A 24372-nucleotide genomic window follows, 5' to 3' on the forward strand; every position below is an offset into this window, starting at 1 on the left:
CCCCAAATTGTAGCACCCTAGGCGACCGCCTAGGTCGCCTAATGGGTTGCGCCGGCCGTGACCCTCTACAGAACCCAATCTTGCAATCTTTGCTCATGTAAAACTCTCAATGACTTTAATGAGAGCTTTGCCTGAGCAAGGCCAGTTGGACTGGATCTAGGGAACTCAAAGAAAAGCTGCATCCTTCAGTGTTTCTGAAGAGTTCCATAAGTTGTTCACAACTTACAATACTGCTTTCCAGTTACACTGTATCTCTGACAAGTATTAGGACTTTATCCATAATAGGCTGTAAACTGAAACATTCCAAACTGTCATTTTATTGCACATCAACATATATTGCTCCAAGGTTTGGAAAGCTAGAAATATATAGTCAATGTGTCATGCTGTGAATGAGCCAAACAGTGTGTGCATGTGGGAGCTGTGTTCCCTTGGGAATGCTGATAAATCATTGGATAAGGATTGTGACATAGTGTGCATGTCTAAATCTGAGTCAGGCAGAAGAATAACTGTACTGAGTGATGATCCAGATTGAGCTATGTCTGGCGGTGATATTGATCACTAGCTCGGAACTGCAGCTCTCAAGAAAATGTGCAATGCAAGTTAAAGACAACAAAATCAAATAAGACAATGAAAATTTATAATTTGATTAAGGAAACATCAAATGCTCTACAATCTTTACCAAATTTCACATCTGCAATGCATTTATGTGAGTTCAATATAATATAGTAAAAAATTAATAATTTGGTACTACAAATAATGCTGCATACAGTGTAATCCATTTATAGTGACTTGGATACAACTTAAACTTATAGTAGTGGAATGAAAGTCTTCAGTTGGTTAAATGGACTTCAAGGTGCTAATTGCAACTCTAGTTATAGTGACTCTCAGTTAAGTTGCTGGTTGAACAAACAATTTCATTCTGAGCCAGATTCCAGTGCCATTGAAGTCAATGCCAAAACTCCTTGTACAGTAGAATCTCTTAAATGGTTTATAGCCATAATTAATAATAACACACAGTACTGCAATCTACAGGGTAATGGGTAGGGGTACACAAGACAGAAAAATAAAATCTGGTATACGTTGGTGCATAAACCAAAACTGAGTTTTTCAGTTTCATTGATTTTGCCTAGTCATATTTCTCAGAAATGCATGGAATCAGAGAACAATGAGCCATCTTTTTGCTTCTGGAATTTTGTGTGCTCAGCACCTGTTAAAATCAGGCCCAAACAGAAATATAAAAATGCATGATGAGAATGTGTCAAAGTCTGCATTTATTACCACATTATAACAACAAACAAAATGTATGACTGCATAAATGAAAAAAATTCCAAATTGCTACAAAATACAAGAGTGGGGAACTAAAATTTATCTGTGATTTCATGCATGCAAGAAATGAATGGTTTTATTATGAGACCTATTTTGGTAGGACATCTTGTGTTATAGCCAGACTACTCTATTTCATAAAGCAAAGCATCTGTGAAGACAATATCTAGAGTTTTCCTAGTCACAGGAAAGTATCTGTCAACATGGTCATAAATGTACATGGAAAAAGTCAACCAAGGTTAGGATCATTACCCAGTGGTAATTTAAACCTTGCCACTGCAGCCTTTTCTAGGAGAGCAGTGCCAGAAAAAGCACTGCTCATGTTCATTTCCCATGAAAACACCATGTGTTTAACACTGCGTATTTCACTTGATTCAGTGTTCATCTATTGCTGCTGGTATATAAAGGATTGGAGGAAAACATTAGTCTGATTTGTTGCCTATAACTGAAAGTCCAATAAATTTATGGAAAGGGGAGTTTGAAAGCTTCAGGATGGTGTTTACCTAAATACGGTGCAAAATTTGCTAGCTGGTGTTTTTTATAAATTGGAAGAGACCAATAATATATATAATTCTGCACTTGAAATTAGGTATGTGATTAAATACAATCCATTTCTTTTAATTTGAACAATAATTCCAAAGTACAGTATCTGAAAGGTCAAGGAGATATCTGAAAAATTGAGATTGAAACTTGGCAGGCTTGAGGAGTCTGAACATCTCAGCTGCTCTGAAACAGACACTTCAATAATAAAAATGTTACAAATATTTATATTTTCATATGCACTGAACCATATATAATAATGTGGCGTTTTCATAAATGAATCCCACTGATAATCATTTTCACTGTGCAGCTCTACCTAATTGGGGTGTAATGAAGTGCATAATTCAAATGCCAGGAGCTTGAGGGCCTAAAGAGAGGTTTAACTGAGATAGCAGGCAGTTGTCATACTAACTATCGATAGAATTTCAGGCTCTTAAAAGAGCCCATAGCATAGGTACAGCATTGGTGTCATACATGATGGTTTGCTATTACAGTCAAATTCCTGCCCAGTTACACCTGTGAAACTCACAGTAGTCAAATGTACAGTATTATTTTATCAATACATTAAGTATTTAAAACATAACAGCTTAGTTCAGGGAATAATACTTTTAATAATATGGATTAACAGAACACATGCAAAAAACGCAGGACACTGAGCTAAATTTTCCTTTGTAACAACGATATTGAATTCATGCATTCAGTGGTCTCACCCTCAGTTTACACTTACAGTTTAAATGAGATCAGATTTTTCACTCTGTCTGTTTAACTTACACTGATTCTTTTTTTAATTACATGAATTTGAGACCAGAGGGCCATTTTTTGGAAGTGGTTCTGAACAGCCTCCAAATTTGCAGCACAAACCCCAGAATTTTCTCATGGAAATTGCTTGTGCAAAGTAGGCCATTAGATAGTGGCCCCATTTGCACACACATTTGTCACACAGGTACATTTAAACTTGCAAAATTGCAGTCACAAATTAAGAGGCTGTATTTGGAGATGTTATTCTTACCTGAATTTATTATATACAGTGCTATTCTGTGTTTTCTTACTAAAATTAACATTTGTATAAGGGTAGCTCAATTCAGTAATATCAGCTGATTTACAATGGGGCCCTGATGATGACCTTACCCTTAATTTATTTAAGGATGGGCTGTTGGGCTTTTTTAAAATGTAATGTATGGAATGCTGAAAGTTTTTAAGTCGTAAGTATCTTACCTAGATGTTACTTTCTTTTAGGGTCAAAAATTGGTTTTGTATACCTGTATCCTTTCTTTTCTAGCGAAGCAAACTTCAAAATTGGAAAGAGTCCATTAAATTGTTGTTTTCATTTATTAGCAGCTCCTAAATCAGTTAATATTTCTTTCCCATAGTGAATGCACAGTATTGTGAGACTAAATGCTGTAATTTCTATTGATCTATTACCACAGTCTATTTAAGTGAAATAATTAAAATGATTTATAAGCTTGGCCCAGTGCCTCAATGGTTTAGTAAATCATATGGCACTGTGAATGGCTCAGATATTCTTAAGTGCTCACATATTGGCACCTACAAGAGCTAGGACTTGAACTGTATTTCCTTCTCCTGAGGGTAGTTTATGGAAGTCAGTGCAGCTGTAGTCAAAATGCTTGTTCACGTGTAGGGCCTCCGTGAAAACGTAAGGTCAGATTCTGTTCTCGTTGTACCAGTGCCCATCTGGAATCATTTGCCCTTGGCATCAATGGAATTAGCCCTGATTTGAACTGATATAACCTTGCATCAATGGAGTTATGACAGATGGGCGCTGGTGTAACTGGAAGTAGAATCTGCTCTCTAGTTTGTGGGAAAGGCATTTTTAGTAAAAGGTTGAGTATTGTGGTTTAGTACTCATGGCTGTATTGGTGTAATAATACTGGTTAAAACCAAGAAAAGTTTTCAGGAGTTCCTAGAAAACTTCCCCATATGGCTGTACTTACACCATACCCCAGCTCCTGTTAGCTGGGATTAAACTATGCAGCAGCAACAATGAGCATGAATATTAATTTGGTTTGCTTCTTTGCGTATACATGGATTATAAAAACACTGAGGTGGTGGGGACAGGGGTGGGGGGAGAGAAGTCTCTTCAGGCAGATTTGAGATAACAAAGTGTATTCAAGGTGCATTGATGAGAAACCAAGAGCAGCATTGTTTACTGTTAGGCCCACATCTTATGCTAATTTACAGGTTGACAGAAAATGTGTTTAAAATAATTTCTACTGGCTAAAGGCCTGATTCTGCAGTGTACTGTGTGGGGGCAAAGGATGAACCATATGGGGGAGGGACTCTTCGACCATCAATGCAATGAGAAACACTAATGGGAGTTACAAAAGTAAACCTCCTCATGCCATAGACTTCCACAATAATTCTGAAAGAAGGACGGGGGCCCATGACCTTGACCTCAGCTGGGTGGATAGCTAAATTCAGCAATAATTGTGAAACCAATTACATTTTAGGATATATACTGTAGTATTTTTACTTTGAATATACATATATACTATGCCTAAGTAAGCCTCAAGCTTAGCTTTATTATTGTACATTGTTTTGGCTTTATTCATTTGTGTAACATGGTGGGGAGAAATTATACTAAGAAAAGGAAAATGCCCTTGTGGAAACATTAAATTTTTAAGATGTTTTGTTGGATGCACTTTGCAACAGACGTCATTATCTTCTTTCTTGACCTTAACCTGCCACCATTTCCATTTTGCTTCAAATGGATCCATTATTCTACAAAGTGAATTCAGCTGGAACTAATTGTTTTATTAAATAAAGTTTATTTTTGAACTGACTGCTCCAGGCACTAAGAAAAAACACTTCTTGCCACGGCTGTAGCAAATCTAGGTCAGAAATTCAAAAAGAAGTATTAGCAAATGGATGTAATCAAGCTGAAGGACAAGTGAATATTCTACCTCAAAGGTGGAAAAAATAAAGATGAAACAACTGCTTTTTCTTCTGTTGCCTGACCACCACTATTTTCACAGATCAGTGGCCTTTTTTTTAAAAGAAACCTGCCATACTGAAGTGTAACTGTCAGTGTTTTTATTTTAAGTACCTATAATTAGGCTTGCATATTCATATTTAGACACCTAAATAAGAGGCCTAATTTTCAAGAGAGCTGAGCAGCTGGTAGCATCCCTTGGCATCACTGCAACTGCTTGGTTACCTGCACTGTTGAAAATTGGACATCCTATTTAGGGGATGAACCATGGACTTAGGACCCTAGCAATAGGCGCCCATTTAAAAACAAATCTTGGCCCCAGTTTGACTTTGAAAATTTTCAATAACAAATTATTTTCCAAAATGGAACACTCCCAAACCAAAAGCAGGACAGCTCCATAAAATAAATGGCAAATTGCTAAAACAGACATGCTCCCAAAATATGAACATCAAGCAGTCCTCATGAGGGAACGTATAGCACATGAAATTATATCTACCTGATTATTGCTTAAAAGTATCATTTGAAGTACAAGTAAATTCTTTGTGATAGCTCTTATGAACAGATGGTTGAGATAGAGATTGATCAGAGGATCATTAATCTCACAAATAATAGCTGTCTTTCTAGTAATAGTGGCCCTGATTCCCCAGAGGGGTGTTCCCAACTGTATGCTGATGTAACACCCGTAGAACCTCATCAAACTGGAGTGTAACAGTGGTGAATCTGTAGCCTATAAGGCTAGCTTGCTTGCTTGCCTATATATTTTTTCTTATAGGTTTCTTATTTTTTTATGGCACCTTAGAGACTAACAAATTTATTTGAGCATAAGTTTTCATGAGCTACAGCCCACTTCATCAAATACATAGAATGGAACATATAGTAAGAAGATATATATACATACAGAGAACATGAAAAGGTGGAAGTTGCCATACCAACTCTAAGAGGCTAATTAATTAAGATGAGCTATTATCAGCAGGAGAAAAAAAACTTTTGTAGTGATAATCAAGATGGCCCATTCCTTCAGTTGACATTTGTTAGTCTCTAAGGTGCCACAAGTACTCCTGTTCTTTTTGTGGATACAGACTAACACGGCTGCTACTCTGAAACTTATTTTTTATGGTTTTGATTATTTGTTTTATTATAATAGGTTTATAAATTTATATTAAAATAGTTTGGCTGTAACGCAAGAGACCTACAGGCCATATTCTGTATGTTTAACTAAAGCAAAGTATGTCTGGGGCCTTTTACCTAGCTAGACAGTGATAAGTTAAAAGCATAAGGTCCATATATGGCAGCGACCTTTAACTTAGAGAGATAAAGGATGCATTGAAGCAGGGGGGCATAGAGGCTTTCCAAAGTTCATGCCCTCTGTAAACAGGTACACCACAAGTAAAGAACCAAAATAACCGGGAGGACAAAAATAATAAATGTGTGAATGATCTAATGTCATTAATATGTATGTAAATGTAATCAATACGTACAAACATACCAGCCTATGGAGTAAGTGTGCCCCAATACTTTGGTGAGTGAGGAAACTAGGTCTAGACAGACAGAGAAGGAGGGCTCAAGCACCCATGCCCTATAAAATGGGTGACCCACCATGCCAAGAAATCTAATCTAATCTAAGCATCTATGCGTCTAAGAATCTAAGCTCCAAGCGTCTTTCTTAGTTTGTTACTGTTAGTTTAGTTTTAAGTCAGTCAGTGAAGTGAAATTCTAAGTCAGCTTCAATAGCTCTGAGCTCTTGCTTCTTCTAAGCTCTGCCCCTCCCATTCAAGAATTGAGGAACCCGAGGCGAGGCTGGTCCTTGGTCTCTTATAACCAGGCCATCAAGGAAGGGTGTGAGTCTATTAATCAAAAGCTTTATAGTATATAATAGCACATGTATCTTTAAAATAATAGTATTTCATTTGTAACTCTGATTATTTTACCATTTGATTATAATTCCTTTTTATCTCATTAAAAGCCTTTAAGACTATTTTGGTCTCAGTGTGCGCGTCCTGTCATACCCCCCAGGATCCTGTGCACATTCTATGTAGCCTGATTCTGGGACAAGAACTTCATCTTCTGATCAGATTAACTGGCGAGCCTATAACCCATACTATCCAAATTAATATTAACCTCCTAAATCAGGCAACAAAGCCGATGTTTGTTAACTAGAGCTCTATGCTCACTCCCCTGCAGAAGAGCAACATGGTCCCTAGGCAGCTGTTTGCAAACACAGTTCAGCACCAGCCTCAAGTCAGTGAATGGTTAACTCTGTTTGCAGGATTGTTCAAATTAAGTATTTTAAGATGTGCACAATTACAGGAGCCCAAAATCTGCTACTCTTTTATTTTAACAAGTGTAAAGAACTGAAATGTCACTCTCTCCTGGAGTAATCCTTGGCAGGCTAAAAGGTTTTCTCTCCTTGTTCCATTACAAAATGTATAAATTAATCTCATGATAAAATTAACATAGTGATGAGGCAAATGAAGTAGCATTGCCACATTCATCTATCAGCTTCCGGCGTTTCTTGAGATTAGGGTTCATTTAATTAACAACCTGACAAGCTAGCTCACTCCAGAGCTGCAGCTCTACTTATTACTTTTGATCTCTTTAGACACGAGTCTCTTTATATTTTATCACCTTTTTACTGCAGAGATTGAAGGAATATCTTGTCGTGAACAGGGCAGGTTTTTTTAAATCACAATGGTGTTGACCCCAAACAGAGTTTTTATTTAAAATGCAATAAAATAGCATTGACCCCAGCCAGAAGTCTGCAGCTCATGAGAAACTATATTGTGTATAGTCTGATCAAATGCCTTTAATCAGTTACATGTCTTTACCTGAGCACCTCTGATAAAATGATGAGATGAGCACTCTCAACTCCCATTGACTACAGTGCAGGAGTCAAAATTAGATCTTCTCAGTTGTTTTCCTTTCCTTGTGTATGACAATCTCATGAGAAAATATCAGTGCAATAGAGTCCTTCAGTGCATGGACAAGTGGGCTCATTTTAATTTCTATTATTGGAGTCTACCTGGACTTCTCTTGAAGTTTTATGTCGCACTTCATGTTATTAAGGGTCCATTTATAAAGGGTTAATACATGATTAATTGCGGCTACAAACATGTTGCAGACATGAATATGCGTGTAACATAGTTATTATACTCACATCAGTAGAAAGTATTGCAGATGGTTATAAGCAATCTATTGGGCTCTACAGATATCTATAACAATTAATTAAGCCATCTATTAATCATTTATTAACCTGTGACAGAGTGCAGGCAGTTAACAGATGAGCCTGCACTCTGATCACTCTCATACCAATTGGTTCCCCAGACAAGGCTGATTGGGGTAATGAGTTAATTATCTAATCAGGTGTGGAGGGAGGGTGGGCTGGGTGAGCTAAAGAGCCAATTAGCCCATCAGCTCCAGAATTGTAAGAAAGGCACAGGAAGAGGACATGCAAGATTGAGGAGCAGGGCTAGCTGAGCCCAAAGTCAGAAAGGTCTCCGGAATGGGAAACCTCTTCTTCTTTTGGGCCCTGGAAAAATGCTGTGAGAATACAAGGGATGTTGTACATACTATTGTTGCACAAAACTGTAAAGGGGTTTGTGACCGAATACACCCCTGTATTCACACACTATTGTAATAATCTTTGTACAAAATGTGCCTTGTCACGTATCATTTGATCACTGAACAATAATAATCATGATGAAATCTGTGTAGCAACATTATATGTAAACTTATGAATGCCCTTTAAATGATGTTGGTAACACACATTGATCCATTAAAATAAAAATCCGTTTCACAGTCATTCTGAACATTATGGATGGAGCCAATGCAGACTTTTTTGAGGTAGATAATGAGCATCCATGCAAAAATACAAAAAAAAACCCCAAATCTGCCATTCCCCTCATCTCCAAAAGCCAGACAGCTCCACACCTCTCCCATTTCCCTTTCCGGAAGACCTGTGAGGTATGAGAATGACTGAGACTACCTCTATCCACGTACACTGCACTTGGTCTCAAGAGGAAGGCATGGGAGCTTGTGGTGACCAGCTCTAGGCTGGAGGTTTTTCTCATTGGATTCTGTTAATTGGAAGGCAGTTTCAGGGAAACTCAGCAGAAGGTAAATGGATGTGCCTCAGCCCTTCTCTCTCTCTCTCTAACCAAGCACCAAGGCCCAAATTCTCAAAGTTATTTAGGTTCCTACCTTTCATTGAAATCAGTCGACGTTAGGAACCTGAAGACCTTTTGAGGATCTGTGCCAAACTGCCATGTCTTGCTACCTTGGAAGGCTGCATGTGGATTTATGTTTGTTAGAGGCACAGTGCTTAGAAACTAGGGGCCAGATTTTGAAAGGTATTTAGATGCTTCAAGCCCTTTAAAAATCTGGCCCTTGGTCTCTGAAAGCAGTCTACATTGTCTAGCAGGGAAAAGATGCATCCACCCCAGACATAAAATCCCTCTGTAACCTATCTGTATGGGAATACCTCAAACTTGTTACAATGACTGTGCAGAGTTGCCTACACAGAGAATTACATGGAGAGATCACTTCCTAAAGAGGGACTATTTATGCTCACTTCTCTAAATGCACTGACACACAAGTGACCCTGTGTGTCTGGCAAATGGGACTTTCCCTGTTTTCAGGGACTCTCCTAGTATCTATGAGTTTTATCAAACTGGCACCTGGTTCCATTTTTTGTAACCTTCTGAGAAGCAAGGGGTCAGCTGAGCTGGTTAAACTGACATCATGCTCGTTGACAGCATGCGTGCTCAAGGACCAACAGTACCAAGCAGGCTTGTTTTTTGTTGCTGCCCTGACATCCCCCCCAGCAGATCTCTTGGTAAGTCTTCACTCTTCATGAGTCCTTGAGAGTCAGGCTCACCGTGACTGGGCAACCTTGGAAGTAACAAGGCTCCAGGGAGCTCAGGCATGTAACCACCAATTGCAAGTGGCTAGGGATACAGCCTGGTTAATATCTGCCCTCCTATTCATCAGCCCTGCCCTGGATTGTGGCAGGGTACGAAGTGATAAAGGTATCTGATTCTAGGGAGTAGTAGAAAGAAGACAATAGACTGACAAAATGAATCTGGTAGAGAAAGAGAGAGGGAAACAGGAGGAGTTCAGCGGAGAGATAGGGAGGAAAGAATAAAGGGGAGTAGATTAAAACATGGGAAGGGAGGAAGAAAAAAAGGAATGAGCAGAGGGGGAAAAGCCAGGAGGAGCAGAAGAATAAAGAAACAATAAGAGAAGGAGAAATTGGGGAAGGGGGAAGGAGTGTGCCTGCATACACAAGGTAAAAATAGAGTAAAAGGGCAGGACCTCAGAGGAAAGGGAACACAAGGGTAAATACTATTTGCCCCTATTCTGCCCTTTTCTATGGCATGTCTAGGGTTTTATTTCCGAAAGGGGAGAAGGGGAAGGGTGTTATCTTAACTGAAGAGTGGGAAAGGGAGACCTGGACATGCTTTTTCCTTCCTCCCTCACCTATCAGGGCCCTTCTGTGCACACATCTCAACCCTGACCAAAACCTTTCTATGAACTCCACCCCTACCACCATCACCTACAACACCTGGCCCTATTTCTCACTTTGGAATTATGGTCATCCTAGTAACACAGTACTGCTTTTAATTCTCCTTTGCTTGTCCCAATTTCTGCTATTCATGTGGAAGGTACTGTACTGCTGTTAGGTTAATTATCACTATCAAGATCTATAGGAAGCCTGTAATACTAGAACAAAAGGTGGCCAAATCACATTAACTCCTGGTTGGAAGTAGGCTGTGTAGAATTAGATTCTACAGAGAAGCACTGATTGTACACCATCTCTGTATACCTGTAATATCAACACAGAATGCCCTGAAAGACACAGATGTGACCACAATTCTGATTCTTCATGTACCTGCAGGTAACTACCACCCTAATTATTGGTTCTTAGACTACCAGTCTATAGCAGTCACAGCATGTCAGGTTATTCATCAAGAGAACGAATGGAAATTCAAATAGGATGGGAAATGGCCATGTACAGAACAAATCACCACCGATAGCAAAGGAGACAGCTGAGAAGTTGCCATTCGATAGCATCAAACGCTGAGTGAAAAACCAAACTAGTGTGGCAGTGATGTTCCTGTATATAGTAAAGAGGATCTCAAAACTTAATCCGCTCTACAGGAATAATTGTTTAACAGCAAACAAATGCTACACAACAGTTTGGCACAGAAAATAAAGATGATCTTTTCTGAATGAAACTGCAGGAAGAATTCAAGTGGGCAAAATCCAATTATTCACACTGGAATTGGGACAGGATATCGGGGTTCACAATCGCAACACTGCTCTTATGATTGGTTGCCTTGAAAAATAGGCAAATGTATCTCCCTCCAAAACCCCTTTTTCCCAAAGATGAATGTCCAGCACACTTCTCCATACAAACAATTTTCAATACTGTAAATGTGATAAACATCAGATTTTTTTTTCTGTCTATATTTTATTAAAACCTACTCTAAGGTATTTGACGGGAATTTTATTGGTTCTTGGCTGTTACTAATTAAATGCTTTTTATGGTCCCAATTCCCATTTCTACTACGGCTTCTTTACACTGCTCTGGGTGAATTATTCAAGACTGTCCCTTTACACAGCTGGAGTGGTGCAAAGGGGCCTTAGGGTAAATGAGAATCTGGCCCCTATGTGTTGAGAGAAGCTGCAAATGTGTAATATGCAAAATCCTTTTAATAAGGTGCACTATATGGTTCAAATAGCAGGCAGGTACTGCTGCCAGATTTGAACAAAGGTGCCTGCAAGACATGATAAAAAGCCTCTCTTTGGTAGACCCACAGTAATTGGTATCTGAGACTTTTTCATTTTAATTCTTATCTTAGGCTGCCATCTAGTGAAAAAGGTACTCGTTACACTGTGCATTTGGCTCATGCTGAGTTTACTTTTTCAGTATGTCCAACCACAAGCTTTCAAAAATCATGAGTCAGACCCTGCAAATAATCATATTGGCTTTAAAATCTAGCAATTTTTTTTTTAAATGCACTTTGGGTATTTGCCTTATCTTTTCTTCCTTTAGACTGCACTTGAGTCACGTGTTCAAACTTTTCTCCAAAACCATGAGGGCCAGTAACTTACTTTTTCTTTTGCATGAAAGCTTAGATTCTGATGTAGTCACAGGATTCCAGGACTTGGGGTTTTAAGAAACCAATCAAATTGTAAGTATCACAATAAATGGGCCGAGATAGCAACATTGTTTTTTTTTTAACCATGTGTATTCCTGTTTAATATCCTGTGCTTTAAAGGCAAAATGAGACAATCTGAAACCAAACTGGTAAGAAATACTAATAGGATATTAGGGTCAAAGGCAGAGCCTGGCACACTACAGGTGAATTATACAAAAAAATGACATTATGGCAATTGTGGTGGACTCCTGCACAAAACAGGTGAACATCCTCACGCTTCCTATTAATGTACTCCATGCATGTGCTAGGCTGAGAGTCAGAGTTCATAATATCATCAGCCTAAGTGCCCCAGAAATACAGGCACAAAACCAATCTGTGCACTAAACTCAGAGATGACTTGCTGTCCAGGGAAGAGAGTCTGAGGGGAAATGTCAGGAGAAGGAATAAGGGATAGAAGGTCCTAGGAGGAAAATACTTGAGAGAATTGAGAAGTGGAAGGGATATGAAGAAGAGGATTGGGCCATGCATCCATCCCCAAATTATTTCTTTGAGGTAAGAAGAACACCATTGATTTATCCAAGAAGTGCTACTGATGGTGGTGGTTTGGTAGTGAACAAGGTTGGATGGAGGATTTGCCAAAAGGACTGGCATTTAGATGGAGGAAATCAGATCACGAGAATTTCAGAGAAAATTGTTTTCACCAAAAAACACAATACTAGTATTATGTTTTCACCAAAAAACACAATACTACTAATATAATTTGGCCTAGAGGAACAGAAAGACATCAGTCATGAGAGATTAAAAAAGCTGGATATGTTCCCTCTATGTCAGTGTTTCCCAAACTGGGGTTCGTGAACCCCTGGGGGTTCACGAAATGTTACAGGGGGTTCTCGGGGAAAAATTCCCTAATGGCGGACAGAGCTGTCCCTAGGGACCCTGGGCAGCATGGGACACTGAGGAGACTTAACCTTCAAGACTCCTTATAAGAAATGGAAAGGGAGGTGGATATTTTTTGCTGTTTTTAAAATTAAATAGGCAGCTAGTATTATTTTTTAAATTATTATGAAGAACAAATTTAAGCTTTGTTGTAACGTGCGTTGTTTGCCTGGACTGCTCAAGACCTGAATGCTTGTGTAGGAGGAACTCTGAGTTGGCTTCTTAAATACCTTCATGCTGTTTCACATCTGATACTCCTTGATGAAACATAGGAGCCTTGTCTTATAACAGGCTTATTCAAAGTGATACAAGCTACAAAAGTGAGATCTTGGAAGAGTGTTGCCATTTTCATAATGCAATAAAAATACTGTAATGATAAATAATAATTAATAATACATAGTGTGTAATAAACATGTCACAAAAACAAATTTTATATTTCCAAGATCACTGCTTTTATAATTTATACTCAGGTACAGGAGAAAATCCCTGGAAATATTCATTTTTAAGAGGCGGTTCACGAGACTTGACATTTTAGTGAAAGGGGTTCACAGGTTGTTAAAGTTTGGGAACCACTGCTCTATGTATTATTTATTTCTGGTAACAGCTTCTATTAGCACAAGTGTAGGATACACTTTGATATAACCTAGACTAGTTTTACACATATCCACCAACTTCATTTGCTTCCCATCCACCTCCAAATTCAATTGATAATTTCCCTCCTATTTTTCAAAACTTTGTTCCCTGTTACTTTGACCTCATATCTACTATTGTACTTGTTCACTTTGCTCCTCTAATTTTACCCCTTTGAAATGGAAAAGAGAAGAAGCCACTCTCTCCCCTTTTTATGACTCTCCACAGTTAGGTCATCCTTTCATTGCTTCCACATCTATCTGCAATTTCCCCAAAAGACCCCCTAAACTTGGACTACACATAGTTTTTGTACTGCTTTAGGTATATTGGTTTAAAAACAGATACTGTTAAAGTAATACAACCACCTACTGTATAAAGTTATACTGGTATAAAGATGCTTTTATCAGTATAGTTTACTTCCCTAAATTTAGGGAGGATAATAAATATATACTTACATTTAGGGGAATAAATTATAACAATATAAGCACCTTTATACCATATAATGGTGGGGGTTGTATCACTATAACTGTTTCTAAACCCCTAAATTACTTCATCCCTTCAAATGCTTTCTGAAAGCCATTTGATGGTTCTATGTATTGACGGAAATGTATTGTAATTATGTCCACATTGTTCCACTTCAATTTTTTTCTGTCTACGTTTCACTTATTGGTTTTCATTTCCATAATCCCACTTGCACTTCCTTTTCTACAAAAACTTTCTTTGTATGCTTTCTGTTTATTTTCTTATTCTTCCTCACATTTATTGGATTAAATTTTCAACTCCTGCTTCTCAGAATTTTTTTGTTGGGACATGCCCACTCATATATGCATTCCTCCCTTAATCATACATTAGACCTAAAGGTAAATTGGAGGATGAAGACATGGAACTGCTGGAAGAGACCGGCTTCCCCAGGCACTAGTTTAGCCTGGATCATTGGATTTACAACACCAGCATAGCCAACACTGATTTGACTATTAATCCCTTAAGTGTCTCAGGAACTGCAGCATAAATCCAGTGAAGGAGCACTCATAAGGCTCTAAAGACCTATAGTGCTTATTCCCATTCAGAAAACTGAGCTTTTCTTAATAGCGATGATAATTCAAAGAGTTAAATCTTTTTAAATTAGAGAGACCTGCTTGCTGTTGTGGTGGTGCTGAATGCTGGGAAGATATTTAGGATGATTCAGTGGATACCCATATTTACCTCCATAGAGATTTGAATTCGCCACCAGCCCATTTCTTGCTTTCACTCATAAACTTACAGTTGCATTCACTGCTATCAGGTATCTAGCCAGTGCTTTACAGCCCCACAATAGCACTCAACAGAGTAGTCATCTTTCTTATACACTGTCTCAGTAAGTAACTATCTCTCATAACTATCTGTTCCTCTACCAAAGAGCAATTCATTATGCACCAACTCCATTTCTACCCCTGTGACATGACTTTAACATTCTTCTTCCTTTAGTGAACCAAAATCTCTGTAGATTTAGTATTTTAGGGTTTAGGGAATATGTACCAGGATGGAAGCTGTGGCATCAGGGCGTATGGGGTATCGGGAGGATACTGCGGAGTTATTAGTATCTGGGTGGTTCGGATGGTATCAGGGTGGTGATACCAGGGAATGGTACTGGGGACTGGATGGTATCAGGTAGATATCAAGATAGGAATAGTATCTCCTGTGGTATCAAGACACAGATGACACTGGTTGGTAGTGGGGAGAGAATTGTGTTAAAACCATAACATAGAGCGGGTAGTATAGGGAACGGATGGTATTGCAGTGGCACTGGTAGGTAGCTGATATCAAGAGGTTATCAGAGGGTGGTATGAGGGAGGTATCAGTAAGGGAATGGTATTAGGGAGTGAGTGGTATGAATGAAGGGATGGTATTGGTGAAGTACTGAGGAGAGGATGGTATCAGGGTCGTATAGGCAAATGGCTGAAATCAAGGAAGTATTGGTGAGTGGTTGATATCCGGGAGATATCGGGGAGAGATGGCATTGGCAAGGGGGTATTAGGGACATCATGGTAGTGTAGGGACAAAGGGATGAAAATATTGGTAGGGGCTAGAAACAGGGAGTGAGTGAAATCAGGAAAGGGGTGGGATTGGGAAGTATCAGAGAGGTACCAAGCATGTGGTAGTGACACAGGGATGGTACCGGAGAGGAGTGCTTTCAGGGTGGTATTGGGAAGGAGATAGTATCAAGCAGGAATTAATATCAGGAGTGAATGAAATCAGGGAGACTGGAACTGGGAAGCATCAAGGAGGTATTGATAAGTGTGGGGTATTGACAAAGGGATGATATCAGAGAAGTATCAGGCAGGAAGGGTACTGGGGATATGGCAAGGGGGTAGTATCAGGGAGTGAGTAGTACCGGGGGAAAAGGTGGTATCGAGGGGGTTGGTATGAGAAAGCTTAAATTATTGGGACAGGGTAGCATTGGGAGGTTAAGGTCTGGAGTAGGGATAGGAGGGAGGTATTGGGGGGCTATCAGTAGCTGAACTGGTGAGTAAGTGGGCTGACAGTTGCTGTACTAGTGAGTGGGTGGGTGAACAGTGGCTGTATTGGTGAGTGCAGGGGCTGGCACTAGGTGTATTAGTGAGAAGCTAGGCTGGCACTGGGTGCATGGGTGAGTGGTGGGTCTGACACTGGGTATATGGGTGGGGTTAGTGAGAGTGGATGTGTGGGTGTCGGGTTTGGTGACACTGAGTGTATTGGTGAGGGGCTGGCTAACTGGGTGTATTGGCACAGGGCTGGGTGACACTGGGTGTATTGATGAGAGGCTAGCTAACAGTGGATGTTGTTGGCAGAGGGCTGGGTGACACTGGGTGTATTGGTGAGGGGCTGGGTGACAGTGGATGTACGGGTGGTGCCAATGGTGTGTTGGTGGGGTTGGGATGAGACTGGGTGTCTTGGCGAAGATTGGGGGTTGCCTCCTGTCCAGATTGTATTGCCATGCTGTTGCTGTTGGGAGTTGTTCTCGAAGCCCCTGCAGCAGGGCCAGATGAATTTTCCTGTAGGCCCAGGGCTATTAGATTGTGTGGGTGCCCTGTATACAAGTCTTTTTCCTAATTTAAAACAAAATTGTCACAATTATGGCATCGAGGCTATTAATGCTATAGTAAACTTGCCTTTTAATTAACATAAAGCCATTCTGTGGTTACATTTCAGTCTTAAAACATGTAGAATATAGTTAAGTCAATTCAAAATAGCCTACTTCTTACCTTAGAACAGCTGTTATATTAGTTTCTTTCGGGGAGGGAGTTTGGGTGCAGGAGGGGACTGCAACCTGGGGCAGAGTGTTGGAATGCAGGAGAGGGTGAGGGCTCTGGGAGGGAGTTTGGCGCAGAAGGGGATTCTGGCCTGGGAGTTGGGATGCAGGAGGGGGTGCGAGGTGTAGGCTCCAGCCAGGAGGCACTTACCACAGGAGGCTCCCGGCCGGCGGGCGCAGCAGGGCTCAGGCAGGCTGCCTGCCTGCCTGCCATAGCCCCGCGCCGCTCCCGGAAGCAGCTGCCTGCTGACACGTCTCTGCGCACCCCTGGGGGGGGAGGGTGACAGCGTGTCTCTGTGCGCTGCCCGCGCCCGCAAGCGCTGCTCCCGTAGTTGCCAGCAACTGGCCAATGGGAGCTGCGTACGGTGCTGCCTCCCAGCACCGCCGGGGCCGCAGAGACGTGCCAGCAATGGGAGCAGCGTGAGGCCAAGGCAGGCAGCCTGCCTGAGCCCTGCTGTGCCGCTGGACTTTTAGCAGCCCAGAGCTCGTGATCGACTGGCAGAGGCTCCAGGATCGACCAGTTGATCGCGATCAATGGGTTGGTGACCCCTGAATTGTATATAAGGATGGATTTATTTTTGTGGGTGCCCCCTCAGCCCGAGCCCCTGGGCTGCAGCCCCTGCGTTAATCCAGCCCTGCTGCTGCTGGATCCTGCGAGCGTGGGGCTGCGGTGCACCTCGCTCGGCTCGGGCAGGGCAACCTCCCTGGTAACTGGCATCTCAGGGCTTGCGCCCGCCAGTCTCACACCTCCCCGGCTCATGGGGCTGCAGCAGCATCGGGGTTGGCTGGGCGTAGAGTGCCGGCGGGCGAGGCTGTACTGCCCCGCCTCGCCACGAGAGGCAGCACCAGTCAGGGTACCCGCCCCGCCCCGCCTCCTGCCTTAACCTCGGCCCTTTCGGGGCGGGACTGTTGCGCATGCGCCCTTCTCCGACAGCCCGTTCAGCGCAGATCAACGCGTATGCGCCCTCCTGCAGTGACCGCCGGCTCCTAGGCTGCAGCGCGTGCGCTCCATGTGGGTGGAGATCGGTCGAGATACACGGGCGCATGCGCTTGGCTTGTGTTGGCCGAAGGGACAAAGCCCCCAGCGAGGCTGTTGCGCTGCGGGGTGCGAACTCCTCGCGGATGTTTGTGCGCGTGCACCAGGTGGTGCGGCCCCTCCCCCAGCTGCTACGCATGCGCGTTCCTTTCGGAGACGGGCTTTGACGCGCGTCGGGCCGCCCCCGGGTTCAGTCGCAGCGTCTTGACGTCATCGGTGGGAGCCGGAAGCGCTGCCTAGTTACCAAGATGGAGAGTAAGTGCTCGGGGGGCTGGTCCATTGAGCGGGTTCGATAGCCCCGTTCTCGCCTCCAGTCACGTGGGCCGGTGTCCCCTCCGCCCGGCTCCTAGCGGTACCTGTGGCAGACAGCGGCCGCTCCGCGGGCTCCCCCCGCTGGGGCGGGGTCGCTGCGCGTTTCAGTTCAGTGCGCTGAGTTGGGGGCGAGGGGTTAACCCCTCCCCCGTTTGCCTTCAGCCCCGCTCCGCTGAGAGGCGAGCGGCATTTCCCAGCGTGCTCCCTCGCGCTCCTCAGTGCGCGGCCCCGGCGGTGCTCGCGGGGGGTGTCCCCGGAGGAGGCGGCGGCCTTGGCCGCCCTCGGAAACGTCAGCTGTTGGCCCCCAGGCGGGGCCGCAGACTCGCTAAACGGGTGTGGGGTGTGGGGGAAGGGGCTGCCCCTGCTCACAGGGCGTTGTGTGAATGTGTGTTCCAGGTGTGATTTACAGGAAGCTACCGCCGCAGGCTGCAAAGCTATTGGATCTCCAGGTATCCGCTGCTTGAACTGTTCGCTGCTAATCGAGAGACTGTGAGAGCTGGACTGTGCATATACCATCCGCCTCTCGTTGGTAGCTGGTCATGGGAGTTAATGCTGCTTGTTTCTTCTTCAAATTGGCCATTTTATCTAAAACCTTGGTCACGGTCATTTTCATCTCCTACAGGGAGGTTAATCAAGATAATGTTAGAATTGAATTCTAGTCTTGGCATTTTGGCCAGCGCCATTCAGCAAGCACTAAATATTGTTTCTACTTTGGCCTGGCAAAAGACATTTTGATCATTTTAGAGTTATGAGCCAGTTTAAAATCACAGACTCAGAAACCTGACTGCATGTGACTCAAGATGGTATTTAGAATTTTTTTAACTATTTTTCCACAAAGTTTTTTTTAACAACGTGTTCATTCTCAAGGCCTCAGTGCTTCAATTTGATCTATGCAGGCAGGACCCTGCACCTATGTTGAGCCCAATTAGAGACAATGGTTCTCAACACAGGTGCGGGGCCCTAATTTTTTTTCTTTTCTATACATTGTGTGTGTATGTATGTGTATATATATGTTTTATGTTTACATGGAAACTTTCAAGCAGATATCGCTTGAAGCAGCTGTGTTACATATCTCTGAAAATAGTGGTTTCTGTTTGAAATAGATTCTTTAAAATCTGTGGAGCGTTCAGGGGAGAAACTTGGACAACACTCTTCCTGCACAAATTGCTGTCTTATCTGTATTTTTCTTTTTACAATTATTAGGATGTTTGCATGAAAATGGGAATGTTTGCTCTTAACAGTGAGTTTGGAACTGGAGAGAGCAGAATTTTTAGAAGCATATGAACTCTTTTGCTTTAAGTCACCTGTTAAAGTCAGTAACAAAGTCAGATTTCTGATAGATGGCTTATTTGTAGGTCCCTACCAAATTCAAGGTCCATTTTGGTCAATATCATGGTCATAGGATTTAAAAAATTGTAAATTTCATGATTTCAGCTATTTAAATCTGAAATTTCACAGTGGTGTAATTGTAGGGGCCCTGACCCCAAAAGGAGTTGTGTGTGTGGGGGGGGGGGGTCACAAGGTTATTGTAGGGGGGGATTGCAGTATTGCTACCCTTACTGCTGCTGATGGCGGCACTGCCGTTAGAGCTGGGCAACTGGAGAGAGGTGGCTGCTGGCTGGGAGCCCTTAGTTTTGCACTGCTGCCTGCAGAGCTGGGCCCTTAGTCAGCAGCTGCCACTCTTTGGCTACCCAGCTGTGAAAGCAGCAGTGCAGAAGTAAGGGTGGCATGGTTTGGTATTGCCACCCTTACTTCTGCGCTGCTGCTGGCGGAGCGCTGCCGTCAGAGCTGGGCACCTGGCCAATAGCTGCTGTTCTCCGGCTGCCCAGCTCTGAAGGCAACGCAGCAGTAAGGGTGGCAATACCTTTAACCCCCCCCCCCCCCCAAAATAACCTTGTGACCGCCCCATAACTCCCTTCTGGGTCAGGACCCCCAATTTGAGAAACACTGGTCTCCCCTGTGAAATCTGTTTAGTGTAGGATTAAAAAGCACACAAAAGACCAGATTTCACGGTCCGTGACGCGTTTTTCATGGCCGTGAATTTGGTAGGGCTCTACTTATTTGAACTGAGTCTGGCTTCACTTCTTTAAGTTATCTGTTGTACACAAGCCTCTGTGCAATCATTTTCTTCTCATAGCTAATGTCTAATGAATAGTCTTCCACATCACAAAATATAGTCACAGTGAGCACTAATATGGCACCCATTTAGCCTTCTCAGATAAAAGGATGATGGAATGGCCATGGAAACTAAACTACCATCACAACTCTAGAGTTAGTCCCCTCAGTTAAGGATTTTGAGGCACTTTGGTGGGTCAGTGTGGAAATGTTTCATGGAAATATAATTGACTTAAGTATCTAGAATATTATCAGTTTTTCATGGTACATTAACATGTATTTAATATCAGTGGTATCAACCACTGATGAGACTACTAGTCAGTGATATTCTTAACTTTAACAACTTTTATTTTGGAGCCTCAAGGATCAAAAGAGGCCGAAGCTTTTGTAAATGCCTTTCTGAAACGTAGTATGCCACGACTGAAAGATGAAGCCATCCAGGATAAGCTAACCCGAAAAGCTGTAGTTCTTGAGCATGGTGCTAAAAGAAGGAAAAAGGAAAAAAGGAAGAAAACTAAAGGGTTTTCTGCCAAGCAGAGGAGAGAAATGCGGCTCTTTGAAGTTAAACCAGAACAGCAAAAGTAAGAACTTAAAAGGCTTTCTTTTTGTGACTTATTAGTAAAAGTTGAAAGGTTGTTGAAAGCAGTGTACATGCAGCAACATGTATGTATTGGTGCTAACAGTTATTAATTAGTACTCTTAATATTTTGTTGAGTTAGGTCAGTTCTGTGCTGCTTATGACATTTGGCCATGCGAGGACAGTTCTTTATTTTTTATTTTATAGATGTCTACTGTATATTGTGAATATCACTGACATTGCCTTCTTTTTGTGTTTTGTAAATCTAAATATGGTGAGAAGTCAGTATCAAACTACTATATGGAGCCACAGGTCCCTGATAGTGACCAGACTTAGTATCTCTCAGTGCATGAAATGATTTTATTAAAATGCATCCTCTTTGCAACCATAGTTGGGAAATGAAGTAGACAGAGAATACAAGAGTAGGAGTTTCTCAGGACATAAAATGCAACATCTTATGTGATGTACATTAGAAACCTCTTTTTAGAGTAAGTAATCTTACAGCTTGGAATGTTGTATTGTATAGCTAATGACTTCATGAGATACTCAAAGAAACAAGTTCTAACTTTGTATGTAAATTATAGATTGGTTAGTAGTTAAGCTGTCATGTTGTATCATACAACCTTCTGAAAAGATACCATATAATCTTTTTTTGTCTCTTGCTGACTATTGTAGATATGCGTTGTTTCAACCATTACATGAACTCTGGAAACAATACATCAGGGATCTGTGTAATGGACTCAGACCAGATGCGTAAGTTCAGTTTATTTAAAAACATGTAGGGTCTAGATTGTTTATACTTATGGTAATATAATAGTCTTTGAACGATAATTTTGCATAATGTTTTTAAACAAGCATATATTTCTATATTTTTATAAATACAAAAGTGTACTGACTTTAACACCACAGACAACATTTATTGTAAATATAGATTTTTTTTTTAATGTTTTTTTGTTTTGTTTTAAGACAACCACAGATGATTCAGGCCAAATTGCTAAAAGCTGATCTCCATGGAGCTATTGTTACAGGTATTACTTTTTCCATTCTTTTTTTGAAGGCTTCTTTCAAAGCCCTATGGGGTAATAATTACCCTACAGTTTCTGTTTCTAAACCTACATTTTCCTTTCCCTTAACTTCTGCCACAAACACACATTTAACTGCTATTTCTGTAGTCTTAGTACTTTTGTAAACTCTCCAAATGTTATCTACTTTGGGGTCACATATTGAGACCAAATTATTATTTGACTTATTCCCCTTCCCAGACTCAACCCTAATACTTCATTTAAGTACTTGTGGAAACCCTCCTTTGTTAGAATTTGTTGTTAATATGCACAGCCACCAATAGCTATGTGATTGCTACTAGTATTAGTTTGACTTCATAGCAGAATTAGGTATATTCAGGTATATTTATTCTGAATTACTATAAGCTATCTTTTAAAATTATGAAGCTACAATATAGATAATTTTCATTTGCAAATTCTTCCACTGATACATCTGTTTGTTGTTTTTGTTTTGTTTTTTAGTAACTAAATCAAAATGTCCCTCTTACGTTGGGATCACAGGAATTATTCTACAGGAAATGAAGCATATTTTCAAAATTATCACTAAAGAAGATAAATTGAAAGGTATGTAGTACAAGTTTTCTGTACCTTTCACATTTTGAGTAGTCAGAAATACTACTTTTGCACATTATTCATCCGATGCTTTCTTTGTAAGCCCAAGTGGCAGTGTAGGCTGCATAGTACTTATTAATAAAAATCATGCAGCCATGTTCTTGTTGAACAGAATTCTCACTAGAACAGATTGGCTTCATGAAAATAGCAAAAGAGATGCCAGAAGCAGATTGTTCATGTTGATCTGATTGTCACTTTTGATGCTCTTTGCGACATACTAATAGGAGGATGTTTCAAAACATTGGATGCTTTTAAACATTGGAATTCTTGAAGAAGGGCCTTTGAAAACTTAGTTGTGCCAAAGTACCAGAACCTTGAAGGACAGAGATTTACAATACATTACTGATCGGTTTTTTTTGTTTGTTTTTTGTTCCCTCTTCAACTTCTCTTTCAGTTATTCCCAAACTTAACAATGTATTTAGCCTGGAGGTTGATGGCTTTATTTCCCACATCTATGGTAGCAAGTTCCAGCTTAGAGCAAGTGAGCGTTCTGCAAAGAAGTTCAAAGCAAAAGGAACTATTGACTTGTGATATTAAGGAAATTTCAAAGATATTGGGGCTTCGTTCATAAACTGAAAATCAAGTTAAAAAACAAGAACATATGGAATTCTACATCTTCTAAAGTACTTCTTTATACGGAAGTATGAGTTACAAGAAACATTTAAGTTACATCTGTTATGTACTAGGTGGTCTCCCAAAATCCTCAAATTGCAGTAATATGTCAATATTTCATTTATTGAAAATATAGTATATAACTATATATATTTTTTTAATAGTAAACTAATATTTGTGGTGATTCACATCACTTTGTTTGTCAAAATAAAATCCTTTTCCCAATTATTGCTTGACTTAATATAACTTTAATTGTGTTGGTTTAGTGTGTATAATAAATGTCTCAATTTACATATTTTCAGACTGTGGAACATGTATGAATCCCAATTCCTGATGTTAAAAGTTGTCTCTATGACATGTTTCACGGACAGACAGGGTTATATGGAAGAATTTACAATACAGAAAATGAATTAAATCTTGTTTACAACTTTTTTTTAAATTCTGTGTTTTGGCTTCCATACATATTACAGTGCTTATAAGAAGACCATAAAAGACTTAAGGCTTTTACTGTATAATCACCATTTGGTGATGTAAACACAATATAATTTTTTTATGATTTAAATTTTATACACTTGCTTTGTGTAAACTATTTTCTCCTATACCAGGAGCGACTGTTTCATCTGATCCGTTTTATTTTGACCTATCTGTGACACATACCAGTGCTTACAAACAACATACAGATGAGGGAAGTATAAATGCATAGCGCACTCTTTCTAGCTGCAAAGAATATCACTATAGCCTGTGCCTTCTCACTGTGGTGTGACTTGTCACTTCATTAAATTTCTCATGTCTACTCTGTCAGATCACCCACTCTGGCTGTCTTGCATTTGGAAGGGCTAACAATGATCCCTTTAAAATAAGACATTTGTAGATTTCACTGTGTAATAAAAAATAGCATCTTCACAGAGGAGAGGTTTGCTCAATCCTTTTTCCACCTTCCTCCAATATTTCTGATTTTTTTTTAAATGTATATTATATGGAGGTCCCTTTGTTTTGAAACTCTGACAATTATTAGATCAAGGCTGGCTGAGAGGGAAGAGCATTTGAATACTAGTGTTCTGGTGTGGCAACCAAGAAGGCCCAGTCACTGGCTGCTGTTGAGGGCCTTTTAAGTTTGTTCAAAGAATATTAAACGGGGGGGGGAATGGTTTAAACGCTCCTAAAAGCAATGCTGATAGTAAGCTTTGTAATGCAAAGCTTCTTTATCATTGCACCCTGTCTGTGTTGAGGAAATGAAGGG

At 40.9% G+C, this 24372-nt stretch overlaps 1 protein-coding gene across 2 annotated transcripts; it reads left to right on the plus strand.

The window, feature by feature from the left end:
- The first annotated feature begins 17750 nt into the window (after positions 1-17750).
- Positions 17751-23967, plus strand: POP4 (POP4 homolog, ribonuclease P/MRP subunit). Of its 2 annotated transcripts, XM_024199725.3 has the most exons (7): positions 17751-18098; positions 18552-18604; positions 20628-20851; positions 21523-21600; positions 21814-21875; positions 22371-22472; positions 22915-23967. In XM_024199725.3, exons 1-7 carry the CDS (start codon positions 18092-18094, stop codon positions 23049-23051), a joined length of 663 nt encoding a protein of 220 aa, XP_024055493.2. In that variant the 5' UTR covers positions 17751-18091; the 3' UTR covers positions 23052-23967. The 2 variants fall into 2 exon arrangements, with proteins under 2 accessions (XP_024055493.2, XP_024055494.1); XM_024199726.3 differs by lacking the exon at positions 17751-18098 and having other exon boundaries at positions 18506-18604.
- The last annotated feature ends 405 nt before the right edge of the window (positions 23968-24372 follow it).

The sequence above is a fragment of the Terrapene carolina genome, unplaced genomic scaffold (assembly GCF_002925995.2).
Source record: "Terrapene carolina triunguis isolate 2854851 unplaced genomic scaffold, T_m_triunguis-2.0 Scaffold130, whole genome shotgun sequence".
Taxonomy (NCBI): domain Eukaryota; kingdom Metazoa; phylum Chordata; order Testudines; family Emydidae; genus Terrapene; species Terrapene triunguis.